The following is a 25,880-nucleotide window of genomic DNA, read 5'->3' as shown; positions in this document are numbered from 1 at the left end:
AATGCCATTTCTGTAACATAAATAGTTAAACGGTAATGAAAACATACAATCCACTACAGCTTTATATTTATCCATATGTGGGAAAAGCCCTGGGGAATAGGAATAAAATAGTTGGCTGTACAAATATTCCAACCTGATTTTCACAGAACCTGTGATTTTCACAAACTAAACATACAGCCTAATGACCAAAGGCCTTTGACATTTAAAGAGGGTCAGCAATATCATGACATATTCTGATCTGTATAACTAGCCATCTTCCACACCACAAGGAGTTGTTGATGTAGTTTTCAAAATGATGCCATTATATAGTTGCATTTGAGGCAAGTCACAAGAATAGAAATTTAAATAGCAATTTACCAATAATAGCAAGCAAAATTAGAGAACCAAACTGGTCTTAGTTGACTGTTTCATGTGTTATTCTCGTGATTCGTCAGCTAACAACCATTGTCATTGGAATAAGCCAACATAAAGGAAAATGAAGCTCTCCCCAATCTAACAACTTCTGCCATTCTGTTACCAAATAAGCACCAATAATATTATTCCAGCAAATGTTAAAATAAAATCCTTTCACAATATCACAAAAGAAAAATACTGGAGATTTTGAAAATCGAAGTTAGAAACATTGCTGGAAATGCTCGTCAGACCTGTCCCCATCAGTGATGAGACTAAAGGCATAAATGGGTGGAACTGTCCCCTTACTGGGGTGTCACAAATTATGATCAGCATGATAATTTAATCCAGTGAGTGTCTGAAAATTAGATCCTTGTCATCAAGTTGAACCTTAATTTCTCACTATTAGTTATTATCAAACCTGACTTCCCTTTCACAAATCTGTGCTGATTCTGCCCAGTTTTACAATTTTTTTTTCTAAAAGTTCAGGTATCACATCATTTATTATGGATTTGAACAATTTTCCAACTACAGATCGTTTTGCTATAATGTGCGATTTATCAACGCAAATTCGCTGTAACAAGGTTGACAAATGGGGATGCTGTTTCTAAGTGCAAACTTTTAAAACGTGTTAGTTATAGTGTGATTGCATTGCCAACACTAATTGTTATTTGTATTGCGCGATTTTTGTATATCATGGGGTCGCACAAAAACATGACTACTGCGCTAAAGAAGAAATGCCTGCACTAATCAGTTCGTGAGAAGCCACATGCTTCTTACTAATTATCCGACTCACCAGAATTAACTTGGTCTTCCCTATTAACTTCTGTCCAACTGAGATACTTCTGTCTCCGAAACTTGACTGCATTAGCCAGATGTGCACCAAATGAATTTGGTCCTCTGCTTCTACTGATCCATTTGCAATGCTCTTTTTCTTCACCTTGAATGGAAAGAAAATCTATAAACACAGTCAAAGCTTTCATGTTGATGAAGGCGTGATGTGTCTCTGACCCACCACTCCAAGTAAATGGGCATTGGCAACACATCGGCACGAGTCCTTAGGTGGCACTTTATCATGTGTGGTCAGCCAGCAGCATTTCTCTCTCAGGTAGCGCTTCAGTGGACAGGGTCAGTGAGCAGCCTTTGCTTATCAGATGGCAATTTCTTGTTAAAGGAAAGACAGTCAGCTTGTGGTTGAAAGTGATGCTTTGGGAACCGAAGTAGTCCACTCAGCGCCTCATGCCTGCTCTGACATTCAGTGAGATCCTCAATGAACATTTATCTCTATACTGTGTTTCAGGCTCCATCCCATATTTCTTGATGTTATTCATCTCAAGATATCTCTTAATTTCTGTCTTGATCCAGCTGAATGATTGAGCTTCCACAACTCTCAGATTTCCAAATATTCACCATGCTAGGAACCTTATCAAAATCTTCGGAAAATGTAAACACATCACATGCATCGGATCTCCTTTATCAACGCTACTTGTAATAATGGCAACAACAAAAAAATTCTAAGTTTGTCAAACCTGATTTTCCTTTCATAAATCTATTCTGATTCTGCCCAGTTTTACCAATCTTTTCTAAGTGTTAAGGTATCAAAGAATCAAGGAATCCCTATGTGGAAACAGGCCATTCAGTCCATCGAGCCCACACCGACCCTCCGAAGAGTAGCCCACCCAGACACCACACCACCTCTCCCACTCCCCCACCCTCCATTCCTGTGACCCTGCATTTCCCATAGTTAATCCACCTATCCCACACATGCCTGGACACTGTGGGCAATTAAGCGTGACCAATCCACCTAACCTGCAAGGCACAACTCACAGTGTGATAGGAATACCCTTTATGTGCCTGGATGTGTGCAGCTCCAACAACTCTTCTGTGCTCACTAGGGAAAATGCACATCGTTTCTAATGGATTTGAACAATGTTTCAACTACTAGCATCAAACCAACAGATGCATAGTTTTCCAAATCTGCTCTTGCAGTCATAGTAATTACATGAGTGGTGCAGTTTGTTTTCTGGTCTTTGGTGATTCATAGGACATTGATAGTGGCAGGGGTGAAGGGGCAGAGGCGGTTTAGTGGAATGGGAATGCTATTGAATATTCAAGGACTGTGGTTGAATTTTCTCTTGTTGGAGATGGACACTATGACACTGGTTTGGTATTAATGTTGCTTGCCCAAGCCTACTGTCCTGGCCTTGGTGCATTTGGATACAGATTGTTCAATATCCAAGAAGCCTTAATGCTGCATTATGCAAACATCAGCAAACATCCCCACCTCTGACATTGTGATGGAAGGAAGGTCATTGATGAAGTACCTAAAGGTGGCTATGCCAAAGACACTCCCTGACTTAACTCCGACAGCAATATCCTGGAGCTGAGATGACTGACTTTCAACAACTGCAACCATCTTCCCTTGCTCCAGGTAAGATTCTAACCAGTGGAGAATTTTATCCTGCTTCCCACTGACTTCAGTTTTGCTTTGGATCCTTAAAGCCAGACTCTGCTGAATATTGCTGTGATGTCACCCTTACTTACCCTCTCACATTTGACTTTTATGCCCATATTGAGCCAAAGTAATGAGGAAAGAGTTGAACGGGCCTGTCAAAGCTCAAACTGAGCATCAGTCATTAGGTTATTGTTGACTAAGTGTTGACTGATACAGGCTTTTATCATATCTTCCATCAGTTTCCTGCTGACTGAATGTAGACTAATGGGGCAGTAGTTGGTTATGTTGTCTTGCCTTTAGTGGACAGGATATATCCGGTCAAATTTTCACATTGCAAGGTAGATGCTAGTTTTATAGCTATGCTGGAACTGCTTGGCTAGGGTATGGCATGTTCCGGAGCATACACCTTCATACTATTGCCAGAGTATTGTCAAGATTCAAGCCTTTGCAATATCCAGTGCTTCTAACCATTTTTGATATCATGTAGAGTGAATCAAATTGGGTGCAGACTGATGTCTGTGATGCTGGGGACATCTGGAGGATGAAAGTCTTACACCCAAAATGTTGACTCTCCTGCTCCTCGGATGCTGCTTGATCTGCTGTGCTTTTCCAGCTGTCCACGACATTTAGAGGAGGTCAAGATGGATCATCCACTCAATAGTTCTGGCTGAAGATTGTTGCACTACTATATTGGGCTCCTCCATCATTGTGGAGGGGAATGTTTGTGCAGCCTTCTCCTCCAGTGAATCTTTAATTTTGCACCACCATTCATGACTGAATGTGGTATGGCTGCAGAGTCTAGATCTGACCCCTCTTCAGAGCTGGTGCTGACTCAAGCTGCAGCCTCTTTCTGCAATGCAGAGTTCTAAGTGGTGCTAATACCCGTGGAAGCAGAGAGAAATAATTAATTGGTGAATATGTAGAATAGATTTTGCAGAGCTATGTACTTCTCTTCCTGATCTTCTGAGGAATGTAAGCACTGTTTTCCTTATTGGATTTCTTGCCCATTGATATCTCCCCATCATCAGAGGAATGATGCTGCTCTTCCTCGCAGCTTGTTAGCCCTTTCTTCAGAGTGAGTGAGAATCTTTTTATCCACCACCTTCACTGAGCCAGTTGTAGGCCGCTTTATCCTACAATATGACAAAGGGAAGGATTCATCATGAGGATGCAGAAGGGGTTTGTGAGCAAATGTAACCATAAAAAGTGACGGAAAATCCTCAGTAATTGAGTAGGAAGCACAGTGACCAGGAAGGCATAGGTGCTTGGCAGGATGAAATGGATGTGCACATATATCGCTGATGCGGAGGCTTTTTGAGGTGCTTGTGCTGTGTGGCAGAATTAGACAAAGTAGTGCCCCAATAAGCGTGAGGCGGCCAAGGGAAGATAGTGCCTGTTATCCTTCAATTTCTGATGTTTTTTTGCCCCTGAATAGATTTCCGGTCCCCTCGTGTGGGTCAGTGCACTGCTCTGTGCTGTAGTCTTGGCCCAAGCTGCATGAATTTGATTGGATGGCCTCCTGGTATGGTCACCTGGGAAGTAGATGCTCCTTCTATCAGTGACCCCATCCAGCAGCATCTGGTGGCCAGCACGGCTGAATCTGGGAACCAACTTCAATATTTTTAGAGGTTATTTTGGGATTCAAGGGGTCACAGGCTGCCACAGGCTGAGCTGTCCTTGGCTTGTAGGAAATGAAGGGGTATCCAGCTGGCCTGGGGACAGAAACTTTGACCTCATTGAGCAGATCTTCCAGATTGCCTGCCACACAACTCGGTGAGCACCTTGTGCAAATCTCCCTGATGTAAATATTAAACTGAGAAATACAGGAAGGAGTAACATGAGATAACTCACTTTGGCCTACAAGTGGAGAATGACACCATCCAACTTGCTTGACACCATATGATAAAGTCAAAATGGAAAATCTCAGCTAATATTTCACTGAAACACTAGTGGCCTGAATCATTAACTTTCCCTCTCTACATAGGTGTTGCCTGTTGTTTTGAGTATTACAGTATTGTATATTCAGTTCCATTCATATTACCACCTGTAAGTATTCAGCAAATTTTGAGGGGAGATTGTTAACTCTCTAATGTGTGTGTTAGATTACAGCTGTATTAAATTATTAAATATCTGAATCTCACCTCCAACCAACTCACTTCTGGATCTTAAGATTTAATCTCCTGTTACATCATTAAGCCTCTCAAGTCTTTCAGCTTCTATGTTTCCTTACCATCTACTGACACGAATTAGAAATCAGATGAAATGGTCACCACTTGCTTGTGTGGATGTGGCTAGAAGAGCATCCCAGAAGCTCAGTATCAATTTGAATAGAACAATCTGCTCGTTGACCATTAAGGAAGAGGCAGATAAGACTCTTACCAACTTTTAGAGATGCACCATAGAAAGCATCTTATCCAAATGCATCACAGCTTGGTTTAGTAACTGCTCTGCCCACAAATGCAAGAAGTTAGAGTGTTGTGAACACAACCCAGTTTTTACCATCACAAAAACCAGCCTTCCTTCCACTGACTGTTGTGAAACTTGACAGGGTTCAGAAAAGATTTACAAGGCTGTTGCCAAAGTTGGAGGATTTGAGCTATAGGGAGAGGTTGAGCAGGCTGGGGCTGTTTTCCCTGGAGCGTCAGAGGCTGAGGGGAGACCTTATAGAGGTGTACAAAATTATGAGGGGCATGGATAGGATAAATGTCTTTGCCCTGGGGTCGGGGAGTCCAGAACGAGAGGGCATAGGTTCAGGGTGAGAGGGGAAGGATATAAAAGAGACCTAAGGGGTAACTTTTTAGATTAGATTAGATTACTTACAGTGTGGAAACAGGCCCTTTGGCCCAACAAGTCCACACCGACCCACCAAAGCGCACCCACCCAGACACATTCCCCAACATTTACCCCTGCACCGAACACTAAGGGCAATTTAGCATGGCCAATTCACCTAACCTGCACATTTTTGGACTGTGGGAGGAAACTAGAGCACCCGGAGGAAACCCACGCAAACACAGGGAGAATGTGCAAACTCCACACAGTCAGTCGCCTGAGGCGGGAATTGAACCTGGGTCTCTGGTGCTGTGAGGCAGCAGTGCTAACCACTGTGCCGATCCACTATTTTTCACGCAGAGGGTGGTCCATGTATGGAATGAGCTGCCAAAGGAAGTGGTGGCGTTTGGTACAATTGCAACATTTAAAAGGCATTTGGATGAGTATATGAATAGGAAGGGTTTGGAGGGATATGGGCTGGGTGCTGGCAGGTGGGACTAGATTGGGTTGGGATATCTGGTTGGCATGGAGGAGTTGGACCGAAGGGTCTGTTTCCATGCTGTACATCTCTATGAGTCCGCCTGTACTTCCCAATGCCTCGGGAAAGCGGCCAATATAGTCAAAGTTACCTCCCACCCAGTTTATACTCACTTCCACCCTCTTCCATCAGTCAGAAGGTACAAAAGTTTGAAAACATGGACCAACAGATTCAACAAGTGTTTGTTCCCTGCTTTTATCAGACTTATGAATGGACCTCTCATATTTTAGAGCTGATTTTTCTCTGCACCTTCTCTCTACCTATCATATTATATTCTGCATTCTGTTCTATTACCCTGATGTACTTAAGAAAGATATGATTGGCCTTACAAAACAATACTTTTCACTGTATCTCAGTACATGTGACAATAATAAATCAAATCAAATCTCATTATAACACATTTGAAGTTTGAACTCTATGAAATAGGTTGGTTCTTCACCCATTCTCTGGTCTCAGTTCACTCTGAAAATAGGTGAGTTGGAGGCAGGTTTCCATTGGGATTTCTCAGACTTTAACCCTATTTTGTCTTTTAGGTTTGAGTTTCTCTGACTGAATGTCTTAACATTCTTAAAATGAGCCATTTTTGGGCAATATTCTGTACTATGAAATGCAAAATCAGCCGAGGCGTGAGATGTGGTGTGATTCACTAACACCTGATTTTTGACTGCAGATAAAAAATTAGAATGATTAGATTCCCTGTAGTATGGAAACAAGCCCTTCAGCCCAACAAGTCCACACCAACCCTCCAAAGAGTAACCCACCCATACCCACTCCTCATATCCTATATTTATCCCTGACTAATGGACCTAACACTACAGGCAATTTAGTATGGCCAAATCACCTGACCTACAGAGCTTTGGATTGTGGGAGGATACCCATGCAGACACTGGGAGAACGTTCAAACTCCACAGAGACAGTCACCTGAGGCTGGAAACAAACCTGGGGCCCCGGAGCTGTGAGGTAGCAGTGCTAACCTCTGAGCCACCATGCCACCTGTGAGCTTCATAAGTTGTAAAGTTTGGTGGCATGTTGGCCTCCCTGGATCAAGCATGGAGCTTATTGTGCCCAATTTTAAGTAGCTAGAGTACACAGCAATCTGGACCATACTACACAATGCAATAAACCATTCACAATCACTGTTTCCCTGAAGGCAACTGGGCTTGGCCAAACAACAAATCATAATGGGTTCCTGAAATACAACAAACATTTCACAAGCACAAGGGAAATTAGAGATTCAAGGTTTGTGCGAAGATTTGTAGCTCGGGTGCTTGTTGTAGTGGTTCTGTTTGCCGAGCTGGAAGTTTTTGTTGCAAATGTTTCGTCCCCTGGCTAGGAGACATCATCAGTGCTCTGGAGCCTCCTGCGAAGCGCTTCTTTGATGTTTCTTCTGACATTTATAGTGGTCTGTCCTTGCCGCTTCCGGGTGTCAGTTTCAGCTGTCCGCTGTAGTGGTTGGTATATTGGGTCCAGGTCGATGTGTTTGTTGATGGAGTTTGTGGATGAATGCCATGCCTCTAGGAATTCCCTGGCTGTTCTCTGTCTGGCTTGCCTTATGATAGCAGTGTTTTCCCAGTCGAATTCATGTTGCTTGTTGTCTGAGTGTGCAGCTACTAGGGATAGCTGGTCGTGTCGTTTCGTGGCTAGTTGGTGTTCATGTATGCGGATTGTTAGCTGTCTTCCTGTTTGTCCTATATAGTGTTTTGTGCAGTCCTTGCATGGTATTTTATAAACTACATTAGTTTTGCCCATGTTGGGTATTGGCTCCTTTGTCCTAGTAAGTTGTTGTCTGAGCGTAGCTGTTGGTTTGTGTGCCGTTATGAGTCCTAAGGGTCGCAGTAGTCTGGCTGTCAGTTCTGAAACGCTCCTGATGTATGGTAGTGTGGCTAGTCCTTTTGGTTGTGGCATGTCCTCGTTCCGTGGTCTATCTCTTAGGCATCTGTTGATAAAGTTGCGCGGGTATCCGTTTTTGGCGAATACCTTGTATAGGTGTTCCTCTTCCTCTTTTCGCAGTTCTGGTGTACTGCAGTGTGTTGTAGCTCTTTTGAATAGTGTCCTGATGCAGCTTCGTTTGTGTGTGTTGGGGTGGTTACTTTCATAGTTTAGGACTTGGTCTGTGTGTGTTGTTTTCCACAAGGGTACACAGGAAAACAACACACACAGACCAAGTCCTCAACTATGAAAGTAACCACCCAACACACACAAACGAAGCTGCATCAGGACACTATTCAAAAGAGCTACAACACACTGCAGTACACCAGAACTGCGAAAAGAGGAAGAGGAACACCTATACAAGGTATTCGCCAAAAACGGATACCCGCGCAACTTTATCAACAGATGCCTAAGAGATAGACCACGGAACGAGGACATGCCACAACCAAAAGGACTAGCCACACTACCATACATCAGGAGCGTTTCAGAACTGACAGCCAGACTACTGCGACCCTTAGGACTCATAACGGCACACAAACCAACAGCTACGCTCAGACAACAACTTACTAGGACAAAGGAGCCAATACCCAACATGGGCAAAACTAATGTAGTTTATAAAATACCATGCAAGGACTGCACAAAACACTATATAGGACAAACAGGAAGACAGCTAACAATCCGCATACATGAACATCAACTAGCCACGAAACGACACGACCAGCTATCCCTAGTAGCCACACACTCAGACAACAAGCAACATGAATTCGACTGGGAAAACATTACTATCATAGGGCAAGCCAGACAGAGAACAGCCAGGGAATTCCTAGAGGCATGGTATTCATCCACAAACTCCATCAACAAACACATCGACCTGGACCCAATATACCAACCACTACAGCGGACAGCTGAAACTGACACCCGGAAGCGGCAAGGAACAGACCACTATAAATACCGGAAGAAACATCAAAGAAGCGCTTCGCAGGAGGCTCCAGAGCACTGATGATGTCTCCTAGCCAGGGGACGAAATGTTTGCAACAAAGACTTCCAGCTCGGCAAACAGAACCACTACGGAAATTAGAGATAATTTTGTTCACAACAGTCCAAATATTCTGTGCATTTGCTGCGATGATCAGGTGAGGAGGGATCATATCTCCTCTCTTTCTTAACTCCCTCTTAGTCAGTCAGAACAAAGGAGAAGGCAACAATGCTGTTATCACCAGACTATTAACCCAGAGACCCAGATAATGCACTGGACACTTGAGTTCAAATCCCACCATAGCAGGTGGTGGAATTTGAACGATTGTCAGGAAAATTCATCTGATTCATTATTATCCTTTTGGGAAGGGGAGTGTAGTCCTTACATGTCCTGGCCTCCATGTGACTCTAGATTTTTATCTATTTCTGGGCTATTAGGGTTGAACCTAGCCAAAATTAATTCTTAAATAACAAAAGAAGCTAGGCAGAACAGTCCTATTCAATTTTTTAAAATTTTAGAACTTCACACTTCAATTAAAGTTATGATATGGAGATGCCGGTGTTGGACTGGGGTGTACAAAGTTCAAAATCACACAACACCAGGTTATAGACCAATAGGTTTAATTGGAACAACACTAGCTTTCGGAGCGACGCTCCTTCATCAGGTGATTGTGGAGGGCTCGATTGTAACACAGAATTTGTAGCAAAAATATGCAGTGTGATGTAACTGAAATTATACATTGAAAAATTGATTGTCTGTTCAGCCTTTCATCTGTTAGAATACAGTGATAGTTTCACTTCTTTCATGTGTAAATCACAAAACCCTTCTTTTTAAAGTTGCATTCTCAGGTTAGCTGTTAACAATGGTGATAACAATAGTGAAACTATCACTATATTCTAACAGATGAAAGGCTGAACAGACAATCAATTTTTCAATGTATAATTTCAGTTACATCACACTGCAAATTTTTGCTATAAATTCTGTGTTACGATCGAGCCCTCCACTACCACCTGATGAAGGAGCAACGGTCCGAAAGCTGGTGTGCTTCCAATTAAACCTGTTGGACTATAACCTGGTGTTGTGTGATTTTGAACAATTAAAGTTAGTTAACCAGATCAATAATGGAGGAGAGTGATTCCAAGGTTTATTGAGTGAAATAGAATGAAGCTTTTTTACACACATACACACATACAATGATTTTACAAAGTGGCAGGTCCAGATCTTAAGAGTCCATTGGGTTGCGAGAATGTAAAGACTTGAGTTCAATTATTTTGCTTCTGTCATGTTTCTTCCACAGAGGTGAAGTGTGAAGATCCTGAGTTCTCAGCAAATGCTGATTTTTTTCAAGTTTCTTTTATACCGGCACTTTTTTCCACTTGAGACTGAGCTTCCAGTATACTGTCAACCCATGGTGCTGTCTGTCTCTTTTTGCTCAAAGGCTGTTATTTATACGTTATTCATTTGCACTTTCTGAAGTCTCTGCCATTATTTCATTTCAGTTTGGATAGCTGTAGGCAATCTTTTATCTCTCAAAATGTGTGGTTATCATGTGGTAAAACAAGGGATGCAAATTTGCTTGATGCTCATGTTTCAGCACCACTTTATTAAAATGGCAATTCAGAGGCAGCCAAATTGATATGTTCCATGGTGGTTGCCTGAAATTGTCAGGTGATCATAGCAGCCATTTTAGGTCAGCAGTGTCCTCTCCAGAATAATTTTTGGCTTGTCAAAATTTCAAGTATTAAAGCCAAAGTATGAATACTGAATATTGATTGTCCATTTTAACTACTATAATTGTAAGACTGCTGATTTAAAAAAAAGGTAGGACAATGAATTGGGTACATAAACTTTTAAGTTGATTCTATGATTTGTATCCTGTTAAGTAAAACTCTATGAATGGATTGTGCCTTTAAGAGTAAAATTTCTGAACAGCAAAGTCCTATTTAATTTAATATTTCCTTTAGTTTGTGCTGACTTGCATATCTAACTTGGTCCTCATCAAAGCCTATTAAAAGAAACTCTAGTCTAATCTTCACCTGTACTCCTAATTTTTAACCACTTCTTAAATGATGATTATAGCAACAAGAGTGATTACAGCTCGAGGGCATTATATATTATGTCCAAAAGAATTTCTTGTTTGCAAACATTAGTCAAGCTGTCAGACAGTTTTCCTTTTACAATGGGGAGCAACAAATCCTTCAGGGTACTATGTAGAGGAAACACCTCAAATCAGGAGGGATTTCAATGCAGTAGACATATATAATCCAGGAAAACTTGCACTTACAATACATGTCAAATGAAAACCAGTACAACCAAACCACTATCCATAAATAGAACTGTTTATATATTCCACGAGATGAATTGACAGGCTGCACCTGGCTACTTTCTTAGTCTAAAGGTAATAGGATAGTCAAATCTGTGGACACCCGAGTTCAAACTCAGTTTTCATATCATGAATTCTTCAGCTTAGGGTAATCAGGAGAAATCTTTACTCTTCTAGCACGGTGGTTCAGTGATTAGCACTGTTGCCTCACAGCGTCAGGGACCCAGGTTTAATTCCAGCCTCGAGCGACTGTCTGTGTGAAGTTTGCCCATCCTCCCTGTGTCTGCATAGGTTTCCAGTTTCCTCCCACAATCCAAAGATGTGCAGCTTTTGTAAAATGGCCATGCTAAATTGCCATGGTGTTCAAGGATGAGTAGGCTAAGTGCATTAATCAGGGGTAAATGTAGAGGAATGGGGAATGGGTTTGGGTGGAATAATCTTCAGATGGTCAATGTGGACTGTTGGACTGAAGGGCCTGTTTCCACACTGAATTTACGGTTCATAGTGATCACGTTGCTGGACCTCTAGGATCTCATGATGAAATACTCGGTCTCTCATTCTGTAAGTATGACCTCCTCTCCGGATTGATGCCATCCCATTGAGTTTGCACAAAGTCTCTCAAGGACCTATGGTCTACTTTAGATACAGCTCCATTTTATATAGTTACATAATGTCTTACAATCAGTTTCCATGTCCTTGGTTAGTTTGATCTTCCCCTGTAAACTTTTTGGTCATTCATTGCTGGTTTCTAAAACAATGCCAATTCTCAGGCTTGCTTTCATTCACTGGACCATTATGAACCTCTTCATTTAATCTAAAACCACATCTACATTCTCAGACACCAATAATGGTTGTTTTTTAATGAAACATGCAACTGTTGAAAACTTTGCATCATTTCGTTAAATGTTTCCCATGTTTATCCACAACTAAAGTTTAAGTCTATTCATCAATCAATAACACCTAACTCTGCCCTCATGTCTATGTAATTTGTTTCATTTAAGTTTACAATTCTTGTTTTTAACTTAATCATGCCACTTAAAATTTAATATGGAGTCTTCCTGCGTTGTGACAATTTTACTTCAGAGGATCTTTGACCATGAGATCACAAATTAACACTGCATGATGATGCAATATTTCACATACGTAGTATTATCTCGAGGTGATTGCATGTGTATTATTCAAAAAAACTGTCACAAGTACATTTTTGTACATATTTTCCAGACTTCCTTTACCCATTTCATTTACCCAGTCTATACAGAGATTGAAGTTCTCCCGTGTTTACTACTTGTTATTGTTACTAGCTCTAATATTGCTGCTCCTGTTTGATACAACAGCATGTTTGCTGTCAGGATCCACTAAGCTTCACTGACCAGCATTTTCTGGTTTTATTATTTCTAATTACCACCCATACTGATTCTACTTGTTGGTCTTCTAGCTGGGGAGAAAGACAGTGATAGTGGAGCCACGTTGTTACTTGTTTTTATGTCTGCACCCACTGTTTCAGAAACTGGTTTTTGGTATACATTATTGGTGATTTAAAGGTGGCACTTTAGCACATGGCAGGTAGCCATGCCAGAGAGTAAGGAGAACAGTTTATAATTGAAGGATGACAGCAGAAGTTGTCCCGTTCAGATAGTAATATAGTATGCAACATTTCACCACACATCCTGATGAACTACAAAAGGAAACTAGCAGAAAACACTGATATAAAACATTCTAGAAGTACATAAAAAGGAAGAGAAGAGTGAAAGTAAATGTTGGCCCTTTAGAGGCTGATAATGGAAAGGTAATAATGAGAAACACTGCAATGGCAGAGACACCAAACCAATACTTTGTCTTTGTTTTCACAGTGGAAAAGAAGAATTCCTCCCCAACAACTACAGTTACAACAGAGGAACTTGGTGAAATTATTATAGTTAGGGAGAAGATGTTAAGTAAACTGATGGGATTAAAGGAAGCGAAGTCCCCGGTGCCTGGCAGCCTGCACTCGAAGATATTCAAGGAGGTGAAAACAGATAGTGGATGGATTAGTTATGACTTGCCAAAATTCCCGTGATTCTGGAAATGTACCAGTGAACTGGAAACATGCTAATATGACTCCTCTATTCAAAAAAGGAGATAGGAAACAAGTAAGACCAATTAGGTTGGCCACTATAGAGGAGATGTTGCTGGAGTCAATCATAAAGGAGGAGATAACTGAAAACTTGGAAAAACAAAGCTCAATTCATTAGTGTCAGCATGGTTTCATGAAGGGCAAGTCATGCTTGACAAATTTTCTGAAGTTCTTTGAGGATGTAACCAGCAAGATAGATAATGAAGATTCAGTGGATGTGGTATATCTAGACATCCAGGAGGCATTTGGCAAGGTGCTGTATAAAAGACTGATCCAGAAGGTTAGTTCTCAGGGGGTTAAGAGTATTGGCTTAGATAGAGGATCGGCTGACTGATAGAAAGCAGAGGGTCAGGATAAATGATCCTTCTCTGGATGGTGAACTGGAACTTGTGGGGTGCCACAGGGTTCAGTTCTTAGACCTCAACAATTTACAGTCCATATAAATGATCTGCAAGCAGGGATAGCGTGTAACATACCAAGTTCGTGGATGATACTAAAACAGGTGGGAATGCAGGCTGTGATGAGGAGACAGAGAGCATACAGATTGATATTGATAGGCTAGAAGAATGGGCCAGAATTTGGCAGATGGAGTTTAATGTGGCTAAGTGCAAGGTTGTCCATTTTGGCCAAAAATACAAAAAAAAGGCACATTATTATTTAAATGGAAAGCAGATTTAAAGTGTCAGTGCAGTAGGAGTTTGGTATCTTTATGCATGAATCGCATAAAGTGTGCATATAATATGAAAGGCCAATTGAATCCTGACATTTATTGCAAAAGGATTGGATTATAAAAGTAAAGAAGTGTTGTTACAATTATATAAGGCATTGGTGAGATAACACCTGGCGTAGTGTGTCCAGTTTCAGCCTCTGTGATTGAGAAAGGATGCAGTTGAGAGGAGGGTCACCAGATTGATTCCAAGGATGAAAGCGTTGTCGTATAAGAGCAGTTGAATAACTTGGGCTTGTACTCTCTGGAGTTCAGAAGAATGAGGAAGAACCTGATTGAGATTCATAAAATGTGAAAGGGGATTCATAAGGTGGACATGGAAGACATGTTTCCCATGCACTGGGCTTTCCCACAAAATGCAGGAGAAATGCAGAGCTCTCACTGGTGCTCCAGTTGCTGGCTGAGATCCCAATCTACAAGGTTACATCCGCAGTCTTCAGGAGGGCAAGAAGTATTTGGTGCTTGTTAGGGATAATAAAGTTGTGATTAAGAGGACATAGATACAGAGTGAAAGGAGGTAGGTTCAAAGTGGAGGTGAGGAGAAACTACTCCTCTCAGAGGGTTGTGAACCTGTGGAACTCATTGCCCCACAGTGCACTGGCAGCAGAATCAATTAAAAAAATTCAAGGAAGAAATAGATATGTTTCTGATGAAAATCAGGATAAAGGGCTATGGGGAGCTGGCAGGAAAGTGGGGTTGAGACCAGGCTAAGATCAGCCATGATCATGTTAAATGGTGGATCAAGTTGGAAGGGCTGAATTGTCGACTCCCATTCCTAATTCCTAATGTTCATATGTTGTCTACGACAAATCTTGAGGCCCCTAAATATCTCACACATCATTGTTGAGGCCCAAGTAGGAAACATGCTCCCTGAAAACCTTGGGTCTATGTTCCCTTTGAGGCCCTAAAGAAGATCAGTGGTGGGTAGGGAGCTGTCCATGCAAAAAGTGTGACAGGAAAAACCCAGCATGTTCACATCTAGGCATCCAACGGGTCCATCCTTCAAAGTCACTTAAAGCCTGACTAAGGCACCTAGCATCAGCTAAGTGGGGTGGAGATTGGGAGAAGGAGCAGAGCTGTGGTTGCCCAAGCTGCTGAAAGCCAGCCCCCAGCTCTCATTAACTGCCCATCCTTTCCAACTACTTCCACAACTCACACTCTGTAAACCCGCTTCCCACCATCACTCATCTTTTTGTACGCACAGCAGACACTGTATCTCCATTGTGTACGCTGAGTGCAGAAGTACTGCTGGCTTAACACTGGTCTTGCAGGCAGGACATGTGTGTGTGAGGGCACAGGGTTGCAACTGGGCTGTCAAGAGCCTGAGTGCACAACATGCAGTGGGCTTTCCCAAAAAGAGGAAAAGCAGAGCTCTCAGTGGCTGTCTAGTTGCTGGCTGAGACCCCAAATCACCTCCGCAAGATTATACCCACAGTGTTCAGGAGGGGGAAAAGTATTTGGTGTTCGTAGGGATAATAAAGCTGAGGCAGTGCCACCTTTTGCATGCACTGGGACTAAATTTGAATCTACACATGCGAGCAGTACTGACAGTCAAGGTGGTGATTAGCCTCTGCTGACATTGCTTTTTACATGGTTCACTTACTCTGCTCCTGAGTCTTCATACTGTCAGTTACTAATGCCATGACATTTTCTAATTCCACAATAAAACTTGCAGTGCTTGTTATTTAGAATCAGACCCAGTTCTTCACTGGCAGCAGGTTCCAGAATACAAATTCCCAATGGAAGACAATTAAACTTCCTCGAAAATTAGGTCTCTCATAAACCAAAAAAAAGAGAATATTATTCAAGAGGGTTTTTTTCAAATAATTAAAGAAAAAAAGTTGGGTTGATACAATCACAAATTTTGTCCAGAATCAAAGAATGTAGGAATTCAGAAGTTAATCTTAAGGAATAATATTTTTTGCTTGCTGAGTTCATTTCCTTTTACTGCCTGGAAAATGCATTAAATATATGTTTCCTTTCTCTTTTCTTTCACATTCTCTCTATACAACTTTACCCAGGCGACCCTTTGTGAATCTGGATGTGTTACAATTAGCACATAACAGAGAAACCTATTGGAACATCGCCCCAAAGTGTTGCTTGACCTATCATTAAGAACTTGGCAGATTAAAGAAAACCTACCATCGTTAACCTAATGATACTATTTAGCCCATCTTTAGGAATTTTTCATCGACTGGATATGTGAGCCTAAGAGGTATAGTTAGTAAGTTTGCTGATGACACCAAAATTAGAGGTGTAGTGGACAGCGAAGAAGGTTACCTCAGATTACAATGGAATATTGATCAGATGGGCCACTGGGCTGAGAAATGGCAGATGGAGCTTAATTTAGATAAATGTGAGATGCTGCATTTTGAGAAAGCAAATCTTAGCAGGACTTATACACTTAATGGTAAGGTTCTAGGGAGTATGGCTGAACAAAGAGACCTTGGAGTGCAGGTTCATAGCTCCTTGAAAGTGGAGTCACAGGTAGATAGGATAGAGAAGAAGGCGTTTGGTATGCTTTCCTTTATTGGTCAGAGTATTGAGTACAGGAGTTGTGAGGTCATGTTGCGGCTGTACAGAACATTGGGTAAGCCATTGTTGGAATATTGTGAGCAATTCTGGTCTCCTTCCTATCAGAAAGATGTTGTGAAACTTGAAAGGGTTCAGAAAAGATTTACAAGGATGTTGCCAGGATTGGAGGATTTGAGCTATAGGGAGAGATTGAATAAACTAGGGCTGTTTTCCCTGGAGCATCGGAGGCTGAGGAGTGACCTTATAGAGGTTTATAAAAACATGAGGGGCATAGATAGGGTAAATACGCAAAGCCTTTTCCCTGGAGTCAGGGAGTTCAGAACTAGAGGGCATAGGTTAAAGGTGAGAGGGGAAAGATATAAAAGAGACCTAAGAGACAACGTTTTCACTCAGAGGGTGGTACGTGTATGGAATGAGCTGCCAGAGGAAGTGGTAGAGGCTCGTAAAATTGCAACATTTAAAAGGCATCTGGATGGGTTTATGGATAGGAAGGGTTTGGAGGGATATGGGCCCGGTGCTGGCAGGTGGGACTAGATTGAGTTGTGATATCTGGTCAGCATGGACGAGTTGAACCGAAGGGTCTGTTTCCATGCTGTACGTATCTATGACTCTATGTTGAATTGTGGGCAGCTCAGTGCTTACATAAGACTCTGCATTATGGTGAAGGGGTAATATATTGGCACGGATAGAAGATTGGCTTGTTAACAAGAAACAAAGATTGGGCATAAGTGAGTTATTTTCTGCCTGACAAGATGCAACATGTAGTGTGTCAGTCAGTTTGATTGTTTGTAAACGACCTTGATCTGCCCTAATATTTGAAAATTCAGGGCACAGACAATGGCCAGGAGTTGGCTCTTAGTGAGAAGATGTTGATAATCTGTACAATTCTCAATTTCCTATCCTCCTAATTCTTTAGGCTGAAAGTCAACCTGTGCCCTTCCTCTTGACTCCTATGATTCTCTATCTCCATGGCACCCAATGCCAGAACCAGTCTACATCTGCCTCACAACTACCCCACCAGCAGACACCACCACACTTACCTGATAACTTGCTCCTTTCAATCTTGGTTGTCCTCCCAGCAACAGCCAAAAGCCTCCTCCATCGCTATACCAAGTGAGAAAGCTACTGATCAGCATTCTAGTTCCTCTTCTGAGAACGTAATTCTGAAGGAAGGCTCACTACTGCCCTCCAAAGAGCCTAATTGGAAAGTGATACAACAGGGCTTCCTTTGAAGTTGTAGGCACAGTTGTATTGTCACGTTTTAAGCAAGTGAGATGCCAGGCAAAAAAAAAATTGAAGACTTTGTCTGTGATAAGATATTTTTTGATACTGTTCAAGGGATAAATGTTGGCAGAACATCAGCGATAACTCCCCTATCCTTGTTTGAAACTGTGTAATGGAATCTTTTACAATCTGGATTAATTTAAGAAAGAGTTGGATAGAGTTCTCAAGGACAGTGGAATCAAGGGTTATGGAGATAAGGCAGAAACAGGATGCTGATAAAGGATGATCAGCCATGATCATATTGAATGGTGGTGCAGGCTCGAAGGGCAGAATGGCCTACTCCTGCACCTATTGTCTATTGTCACCCATGAAGGCAGAAGGGCCCTTTGTAGCTGCCCTGGAGTGTCAGCTTTGATGTTTGTGCCCAAATCCTGATGTAGGCCTTGAACTTGGAACTTTATGACTTAATACAAAGAAAGGTAATAACTGAACCGCAACTTAAGCCAAGTTGTGTTTCTTCACAGATAATTATACCCAACAGTTCCTTACCTATTTGATGCCTGAGAAGTAAGTGAATGTGTGTGTGTGAGAGAGAGAGAGAGAGAGAGAGACTCCTTCTTAGAGAAAATGGCAGAGGCAGAAATCTTCCGGTCTCCGGTCCTGCTTCTGAACATACATGTGAGTATGGAGTAAGGACAGGTTCTAATTTGCATACTGTAGTTCACAGAAACTATTGCACACATCAGTGTAGCGACCTTAATCAGACCCAATTTTCAAGAGTGAGATGTCCAAAAACAATACCTGGACAATGATTGGAGGATGATCCAAAGAAGCTCCAGTTCTTTGGAGACATAAAGCACCATTTCACATCTAACCCAGGCATACCTTTAAGAGATGTCAGTTACTCTTTGGGATTGTGAAAAGCAGACATGAATGTTCAAAACTAATTGGAACTACTAAGATAGCTCTTAAGAGAACTACAACAGTTGCATCACCTGCTCCTTAAATTTTGGAACAAAATATTGTAGTTTTGAAAAAAACATGCTATATTAATGTGTTGACATAATCCAGAAGATCAACTTTACAGTAATAAGGCTGCATGACTGATTTCACAGCTTTTAATTATTATAAACCGGTTGTCATATCAGTTTATAGTTTAAATAATAGTTTGAAATGATGACACACTTTTTAAATGTGATACTATGAATTCAAATGCTTGTTTTGGAAGAGAACAAAGGAAGTTAAATATGGTGAAAACGTATTGATTAGAGTGGTTCTTTTTCAATGGTTGATTTCCCAACTGACATTTAAGAATTTTATTTAATCTCAGGGTCCTGAGGTCTGTCCCAATGAATATTGGGTAAACTGGCATGCTTCGATTAAGGTCGAAAAGTGTGACTCTGGAAAAGCACAGCAGGTCAAGCAGCATCCGAGAAGCAGGAAAATCGACATTTTTGGCATAAGCTCTTCATCAGCCCTTCCAGATGAAGGGCTTATGCCCGAATCGTTAATTCCCCTGCTCCGCTGCACTTTTCCAACACCACACTTATCGACTCTCATCCCCAGCATCGCAATCCTCACTTCCTGCTGTGCTTTGATTAAGAGAAAAGGATTATGGTTGGGGATCATAGGGGCATATCAGTTGTCACTAAGTTGGTATTAGGTCTATAAAGGGCCATGAGAGGGCATAGTTTAACATGGGGGAAATGAGGTAAAAGGTCATAAGCTGTTCCGCATTGACATGGATTTTGGAAGGAGGGAGGGTGGAGTTGCAGCGGGGAGGGGTTAGGAGGGAGAAATGTCAAGAACAAGGTGGTGGGCTAAAGGCCAGAGGGTGTTTTTTGTTTTGTTATTCTCATTACATATTTGCTAAAGTACATATTTCACCCAGCATACTTCCACACCAGGGAGACTCCCAGGTCTTTCCACAGATATACCCCCTCAAATCCTCATAAATACTTGCCCTCTTCAGAATGAAAATTCAAACTTTTGGGGAACTTTATCCCAGGTTGGGTTTGGGAAGCCAACAAATCACAGTTCTCAACTCCAGACAAAAAAATGAGACGAGTATTTGCCTGTCCATTTAAATGTACATTTACATGCACCAAGCTAGGAATTATGTAAAAAAGATAAAAGGAACTAAATCACTAATGAAAGAATATGGGATAGGAACTTTTCTCTGGTTCCACTTTCATAAATAAATCAAAAAAATATATCCTGACAGCTCAATGGTTAGGATTGCATCCTGCACCTCATCCTAATTCAATTTTAATTGATGGATGTAGACTGGAGGAATCAAGGATCTTAGCTCTCCCAAGAATTTTGTAGAAAGAATTACTTCAAACCTGGAAGTTTAATTGTTTGTTGATGACAAACATCAAAATGTTTGCATGTCAAAAACTCCAGAGATGAAGAAAACATTTGCATTTTAACAAGTATTTCCTTCTGGATTAAATTTCAACTTTTGACAGTGGCTTAGCTTCTCTCCTTCCGTATTTCAGTTATAGAGGTGCCTTTGGAATTAAGGAAACATTCCTGCTTTTTGCTGATCATTGAATTCCTCTCACACTTGCATAAATGAGCTTCTGCGCATATTGTAAGAATTGCAAAAATGAGCAAAACTGTTGACTCCTCAGACTGAATTAAAAAATACTGGAAATGCATCAGATTTGATGAAGTGGATGATAATCACAATTAGAAAACAATTTTGCATGTGTACCTCATTTGACATAATCTCATGTGAAAATTAATTTTACAGTTAGCATCTAATGTTATCATGAGTAACAGACCATTTCTGCATAGCTTCCTACCTTGAACACAGAATTTCAGCTCTTTGGCATCTATAACCGTTGCCCGTTTTTCTGGAACTTTTTTACTGCCTCGATGATAGCTTCGTCTTTTTTTGCTCTCTCCCCAAAGATTTGATCCACCATGTATGCTTGGTATATTCAAAACAGCTATCCCCTCCAATGGCATATTGCTCAAATCCAGCAGGATTCCATTGCACTGAAACATGAATCACAAAGAGAAGAAAAAAAAACACAATTATTATACACAAATTAAGCTAAAGAATCATCTGCAATTTTAACACCAAAAATATCAGGATACTGTGCATGCTGATATAACACTTGCGTGGTCAACACAAATTGGTTATAGTGCAATGACAAATTGTGGACAATGTTTGGAGAATGCAAACTTTCTGCTGAACAGGTATAGCAATTTTCTGTAGCGATCTTCTAGAGCATGGTTTCCTAAAGCATGATTTTTTTTTATAGTGGGAGGTTGTAGAGAAATACAACAGTCGTGTCGTAGCAGAACGCACTGCACACCTGATTTTAACACACAGTTAGTTGCAATATGACAGCCGAGGAGAATGGCAAACAATCCGGCCTATGCATCACAAGATGCTCACTCTCAAGATGCAGTTGCTTTAAGTATCTGCACAGAGATAGTACGTGTGCTAATATGAAGCTCCTTGCACATAAGTCAGTCAACCTTCCTAGTGTTATGTATGGCTGCAAAACTTGGCTATGTAAAGACACCATCTCGACACCTTTAAGAAATGCTATCAATGCAGTTTGAAACAAATTCTCCGTGTCAGCTGGATGGTCAGGTACACTAACATCAGTATCCTCAAAGTAGCTAACAGCACCAGCGGCGGGGTCATGATCATCTGAAACCAACTACGCTGGGCTGGCCACGTGCTTAGGATGCCTCGGTTTTGTCTGCTAAGCAAATCTTCTTTGCCCAGCTCAAGGAAGGCCCTAACTCTAACCCTATCAAACAAGAGGAAGACAAAGGAAGCTTTTCAAACTCTCTCTGAAGGCTGCCCTCAAGAAATGCAACAGGAATTTCAATGTCTGAGAGATCTTTGGCTCAGAAGAAAATGGGGAATGCCCTATTTGAAGGGATACAATTCTTTGAGAACATCCAGTTGGATTAGAAAGTATGGAAAAGGAATCAGAGAAATTAATGCCAATAATCTCAAAGCCAAGGATCATTTCCACTTCCAGGAAATACGTGCCAAATGTGTAGTTAGCGATGTGGCTCTATAATCTGGCTCATCAACCATGCAAGCACCCAGAGAACCCAGGGACACAGAATTTCTTAGGTGGACAATCATACTTATTAGCATGTGATTGCCTATGTTGCCAATGATGCCAGAATAGCTTTACTTTGTGGGCAGCTGCTGCATTTCAAACATAAGTATTGTTGGACTGAGGAAGCCTTCTTATGAATGCAAGGAAAAGCTAGGGTCACAACTTCTATTTGCTGGTATTTTCTCCAGACTCAAGAGAAGCTAATGGAGACTGTGCAAATTTATTAGCAGTGTAGAATTGTTAGGGTGCACTTATAAGGATATTGTAGATAAATGCATAGAATCTGGGAAGCTTGACCTAATATTACTAAGTGTTGAGCTTAGAACTATGAGTTCAAGGTATACCATTGCTCTACACTGTAAATATTTCTAACATAGGTGATTTTTCTTTATACAAATTGTCAATACTGAATAGTGATGCTATTTTCAGACATTGTGCTCAAGTTACACAGCTGTCTAAATAAAGTCCAAGTGACAATGATGATTTCCATCTTGTAGCTCAATGTAATATACAGAATATTTGCATAAGTGCTGTACAATAGATGCTTGATGAAATGAAACACAGATGGAGAGACTGGCACCCACCTCCCAAATCATGCAAACTGACGAAGTAAACAGGGCTTGAACCTGCCCGTACACCAGAACAGAAACAATTTTGATGAAGGTCAACAAGTCCACAAGGAAACTGGCTAGTTCCTGCCAGGACATTCATGGACCAATTATGAATTGTGTTTTTCAGAGAAGTGGATCAGTCATGGGTTGTCCCAGTTGGAGAAATTGAGCAGTTACAGTTTGTTGCTACCGGGGAAATGGACCAGAAACTGTTTAGGGTATGTAGCAGGTAGGTAGTAGAGAAAAGCAGAGATTTCTTTCAGAATGAGGCTCATTCAGCTGAGGAGGAGAAAGTGAGGTCTGCAGATGCTGGAGATCAGAGCTGAAAATTTGTTGCTGGAAAAGTGCAGCAGGTCAGGCAGCATCCAAGGGACAGGAGATTCGACGTTTCGGGCATAAGCCCTTCTCCAGGAATGAAGAAGGCCTTATGCCCGAAACGTTGAATCTCCTGTTCCTTGGATGCTGCCTGACCTACTGCGCTTTTCCAGCAACACATTTTCAGCTCATTCAGCTTAGGGCCATTGTTGCAGCTGGACAAGAAAGGGGATAGCCTAGTCAGCTGCCTGAACGAAGGAGAGGTAATGATCCTGTCTATTTCTTGGGGAAGCTGAGCAACTCCAGTGCAGAGTGGACATTCACTCACATGAGTTTCACTGAACTATTTGATGACTGTATTACCAGAAATCAAATAATATGGAGTTGATGAGAGTGGAATCTTGAATCTTGTGCCCTTCGTATCTAGACGAGACCTCTGAACACAGGATGATAGGCTGCAATTTGAAAATGCTTATTATGGATTTGAACTTCAGTTCTAAGTAAGTAATTTAGTACTGCAACAAGATGTGACAGGCTATAGGCCAATGTAATGGAGGCTGTTTTGGGTATTGTGCAAAATGGTTGATGGTGAGTTGACACTCCATTGACATTATTAACAATGGAAGTTGAACCTTGTGTCAAACCAATTGGTGATTTCTACTTTGATGTTCAATGCCAATTTCATCCTCACAATTCTTAAAGCAGCAAGTTATAATTTTGAATTAGACGACGGAGAGAGAAATCAAGGCACAGGACTTTTTGTACGCAGCAGTACTAAATTGCCAAATCATTTATGAAGAACATGTTACAGTTTCACTAATTTGAAGTGACAATCATTTCAATTTCACAATTTCAAGCTTATACCCCATCCTCAACATCCCAAACCCCACTGTATCCAAAGTACTAGACAGTATTCTTAACACTACATAAAGACAAAGACTTTCTAAATAGACATCTTAAATGGTTTGCTCTGCGCTAAGTATTGAGAGGAAGAGTAACATAACTCTGAACAATCTAAAGATAAAACAAAACATCAAAAATGACAAGGTTATACTGACATGCTATATCCTTGTTTATAAAAGGTGATAGTGGGGAAGAATTTTTCACAAATTGGGATGAGAGGAAGGTTATTTCCACACATAAATATCATCAGGATTTGTATTGCTCCTCTGCTGATAGAAGTATATAGCTTCCAGTTGTACAGTCAGGTGACTGCTAACATGGTCACATGATGTTGCCATCATAAGCATGCTCATTAAAGGTATATTGCACGTCTGCTGCGAGACATAACACAACATGAGAAACATATGGAATGCTGTTTAAGTTCCATCTATAGATTAGTTCAGAGTGCCTCATAGCTAACGGTAAGTTCTCAGAGCCTCAAATGCTGACAACCCTGATAATCTATCGTAAAAGATTCTTGCGCTGGGATGTAAATACAACAATGCTGGGGGCCCCATGTGAAACTGCGAGAGTCATTTCTTTTCTTTGTAGCCAATAACCGCAATTTGCAACAATTCTGTTCAAAGGCAGGTTGACACCCTTAGGCTCTCGATGTTGCGCCAAACAGTGAAACCAATCTGAAGCCCATCTAACCTACACTATTCCATTATCATCCATATGTTTATCCACTGACCATTTAAATGCCTTTAAAGTTGGTGAGTCTACTACTGTTATGGCAGGGCATTCCACGCCCCTACTACTCTCTGAGTAAAGAACTACCTCTGGCATCTGTTCTTTATCTATCATCCTCAATTTAAAGCTATGTCCTCTCATGCTAGCCATCACCATCTGAGGAAAAAGGGTCTCACTGTCCATCCCATCTAAACCTCTGATCGTCTTGTAGGTCTCTATTAAATCATCTCTCAACCTTCTTCTCTCTAAAGAAAGCAGCCTCAAGTCCCTCAGCCTTTCCTTATAAGACCTCCATACCAGGCAACATCCTGGTAAGTCTCCTCTGCATCCAATGCTTCCACATCCGTGCTATAATGTACTCAATGGTCCAAGTGCAGCCCACCAGAGTTTTGTACAGTTGCAACATAACCTCATGGCTCCAAAACTCTACCAATAAAAGCTAACACACTGTGTGCCTTCTTAACAACACTATCAACCTGGGTGGTAACTTTCAGGCATCTATGCACAAGGACATCAAGATCTTTCTGCTCATTCACACTATCAAGAATCTTACCATTAGCCCAGTACTCTGTATTCCTGTTACTCCTTCCAAAGTGAATCACCTCACACTTTTCCACATTAACTCCACTTGCTACCTCTCAGCCTAGCTCTGAAGCTTATCTATGTCTCTCTTTAATCTGCAACATCCTTCCGCATTGTCCGTAACTCCACTGACCTTAGTGTCATCTGCACGTTTACTAATCCATCCTTCTATGCCCTCATCCAGATCATTTATAAAAATGACAAACAGCAGTGGCCCCAAAACAGATCCTTGTGGTACACCACTAGTAACTGAACTCCAGGATGAACATTTCCCAAGAACCACCACCCTCTGTCTTCTTACAACTAGCCAATTTCTGATCAACCTGGTAAATCACCCTCAATCCCATGCCTCCATTTTTTTTCTGCAATAGCATACCGCGGGGAACTGTATCAAACACTTTACTGAATACTATATACACCACATCAACTGCTTTACCCTCATCCACCTGTTTGGTCACCTTCTCAAAGAACTCAATAACGTTTGTATGCTCCATGTTCTCAGGCTGCAGCTGAAAACCAGTGGAGAAATCATCAGCTCTAAAGGGAAATTTTCACTGTGCATTGTAAACATATTGGTTTCATTCACCTTTTGTCTGGGGAGATTGTCTGGAACTTTGGTCAGGCAACAGAAGACCACTTACATTCTGAAGGGTGTTCT

The 25,880-nt window shown here is 41.3% G+C and overlaps 1 protein-coding gene across 2 annotated transcripts in view; it reads right to left on the bottom strand.

Moving 5' to 3' along the window:
• dgkb (diacylglycerol kinase, beta) overlaps positions 1–25,880 on the bottom strand; it is a 729,492-nt gene that overhangs the window by 98,505 nt on the left and 605,107 nt on the right. For both annotated transcript variants that reach the window (XM_060825438.1, XM_060825439.1), the window contains exon 22: positions 20,790–20,985. In XM_060825438.1, the coding sequence (XP_060681421.1) occupies positions 20,790–20,985 (196 nt within the window). The remainder of the gene's footprint in view (positions 1–20,789; positions 20,986–25,880) is intronic.

This window comes from Hemiscyllium ocellatum, chromosome 5 (genome assembly GCF_020745735.1).
Source record: "Hemiscyllium ocellatum isolate sHemOce1 chromosome 5, sHemOce1.pat.X.cur, whole genome shotgun sequence".
In the NCBI taxonomy this organism is placed as follows: domain Eukaryota; kingdom Metazoa; phylum Chordata; class Chondrichthyes; order Orectolobiformes; family Hemiscylliidae; genus Hemiscyllium; species Hemiscyllium ocellatum.
This window is presented reverse-complemented; position numbering and strand designations above follow the sequence as displayed.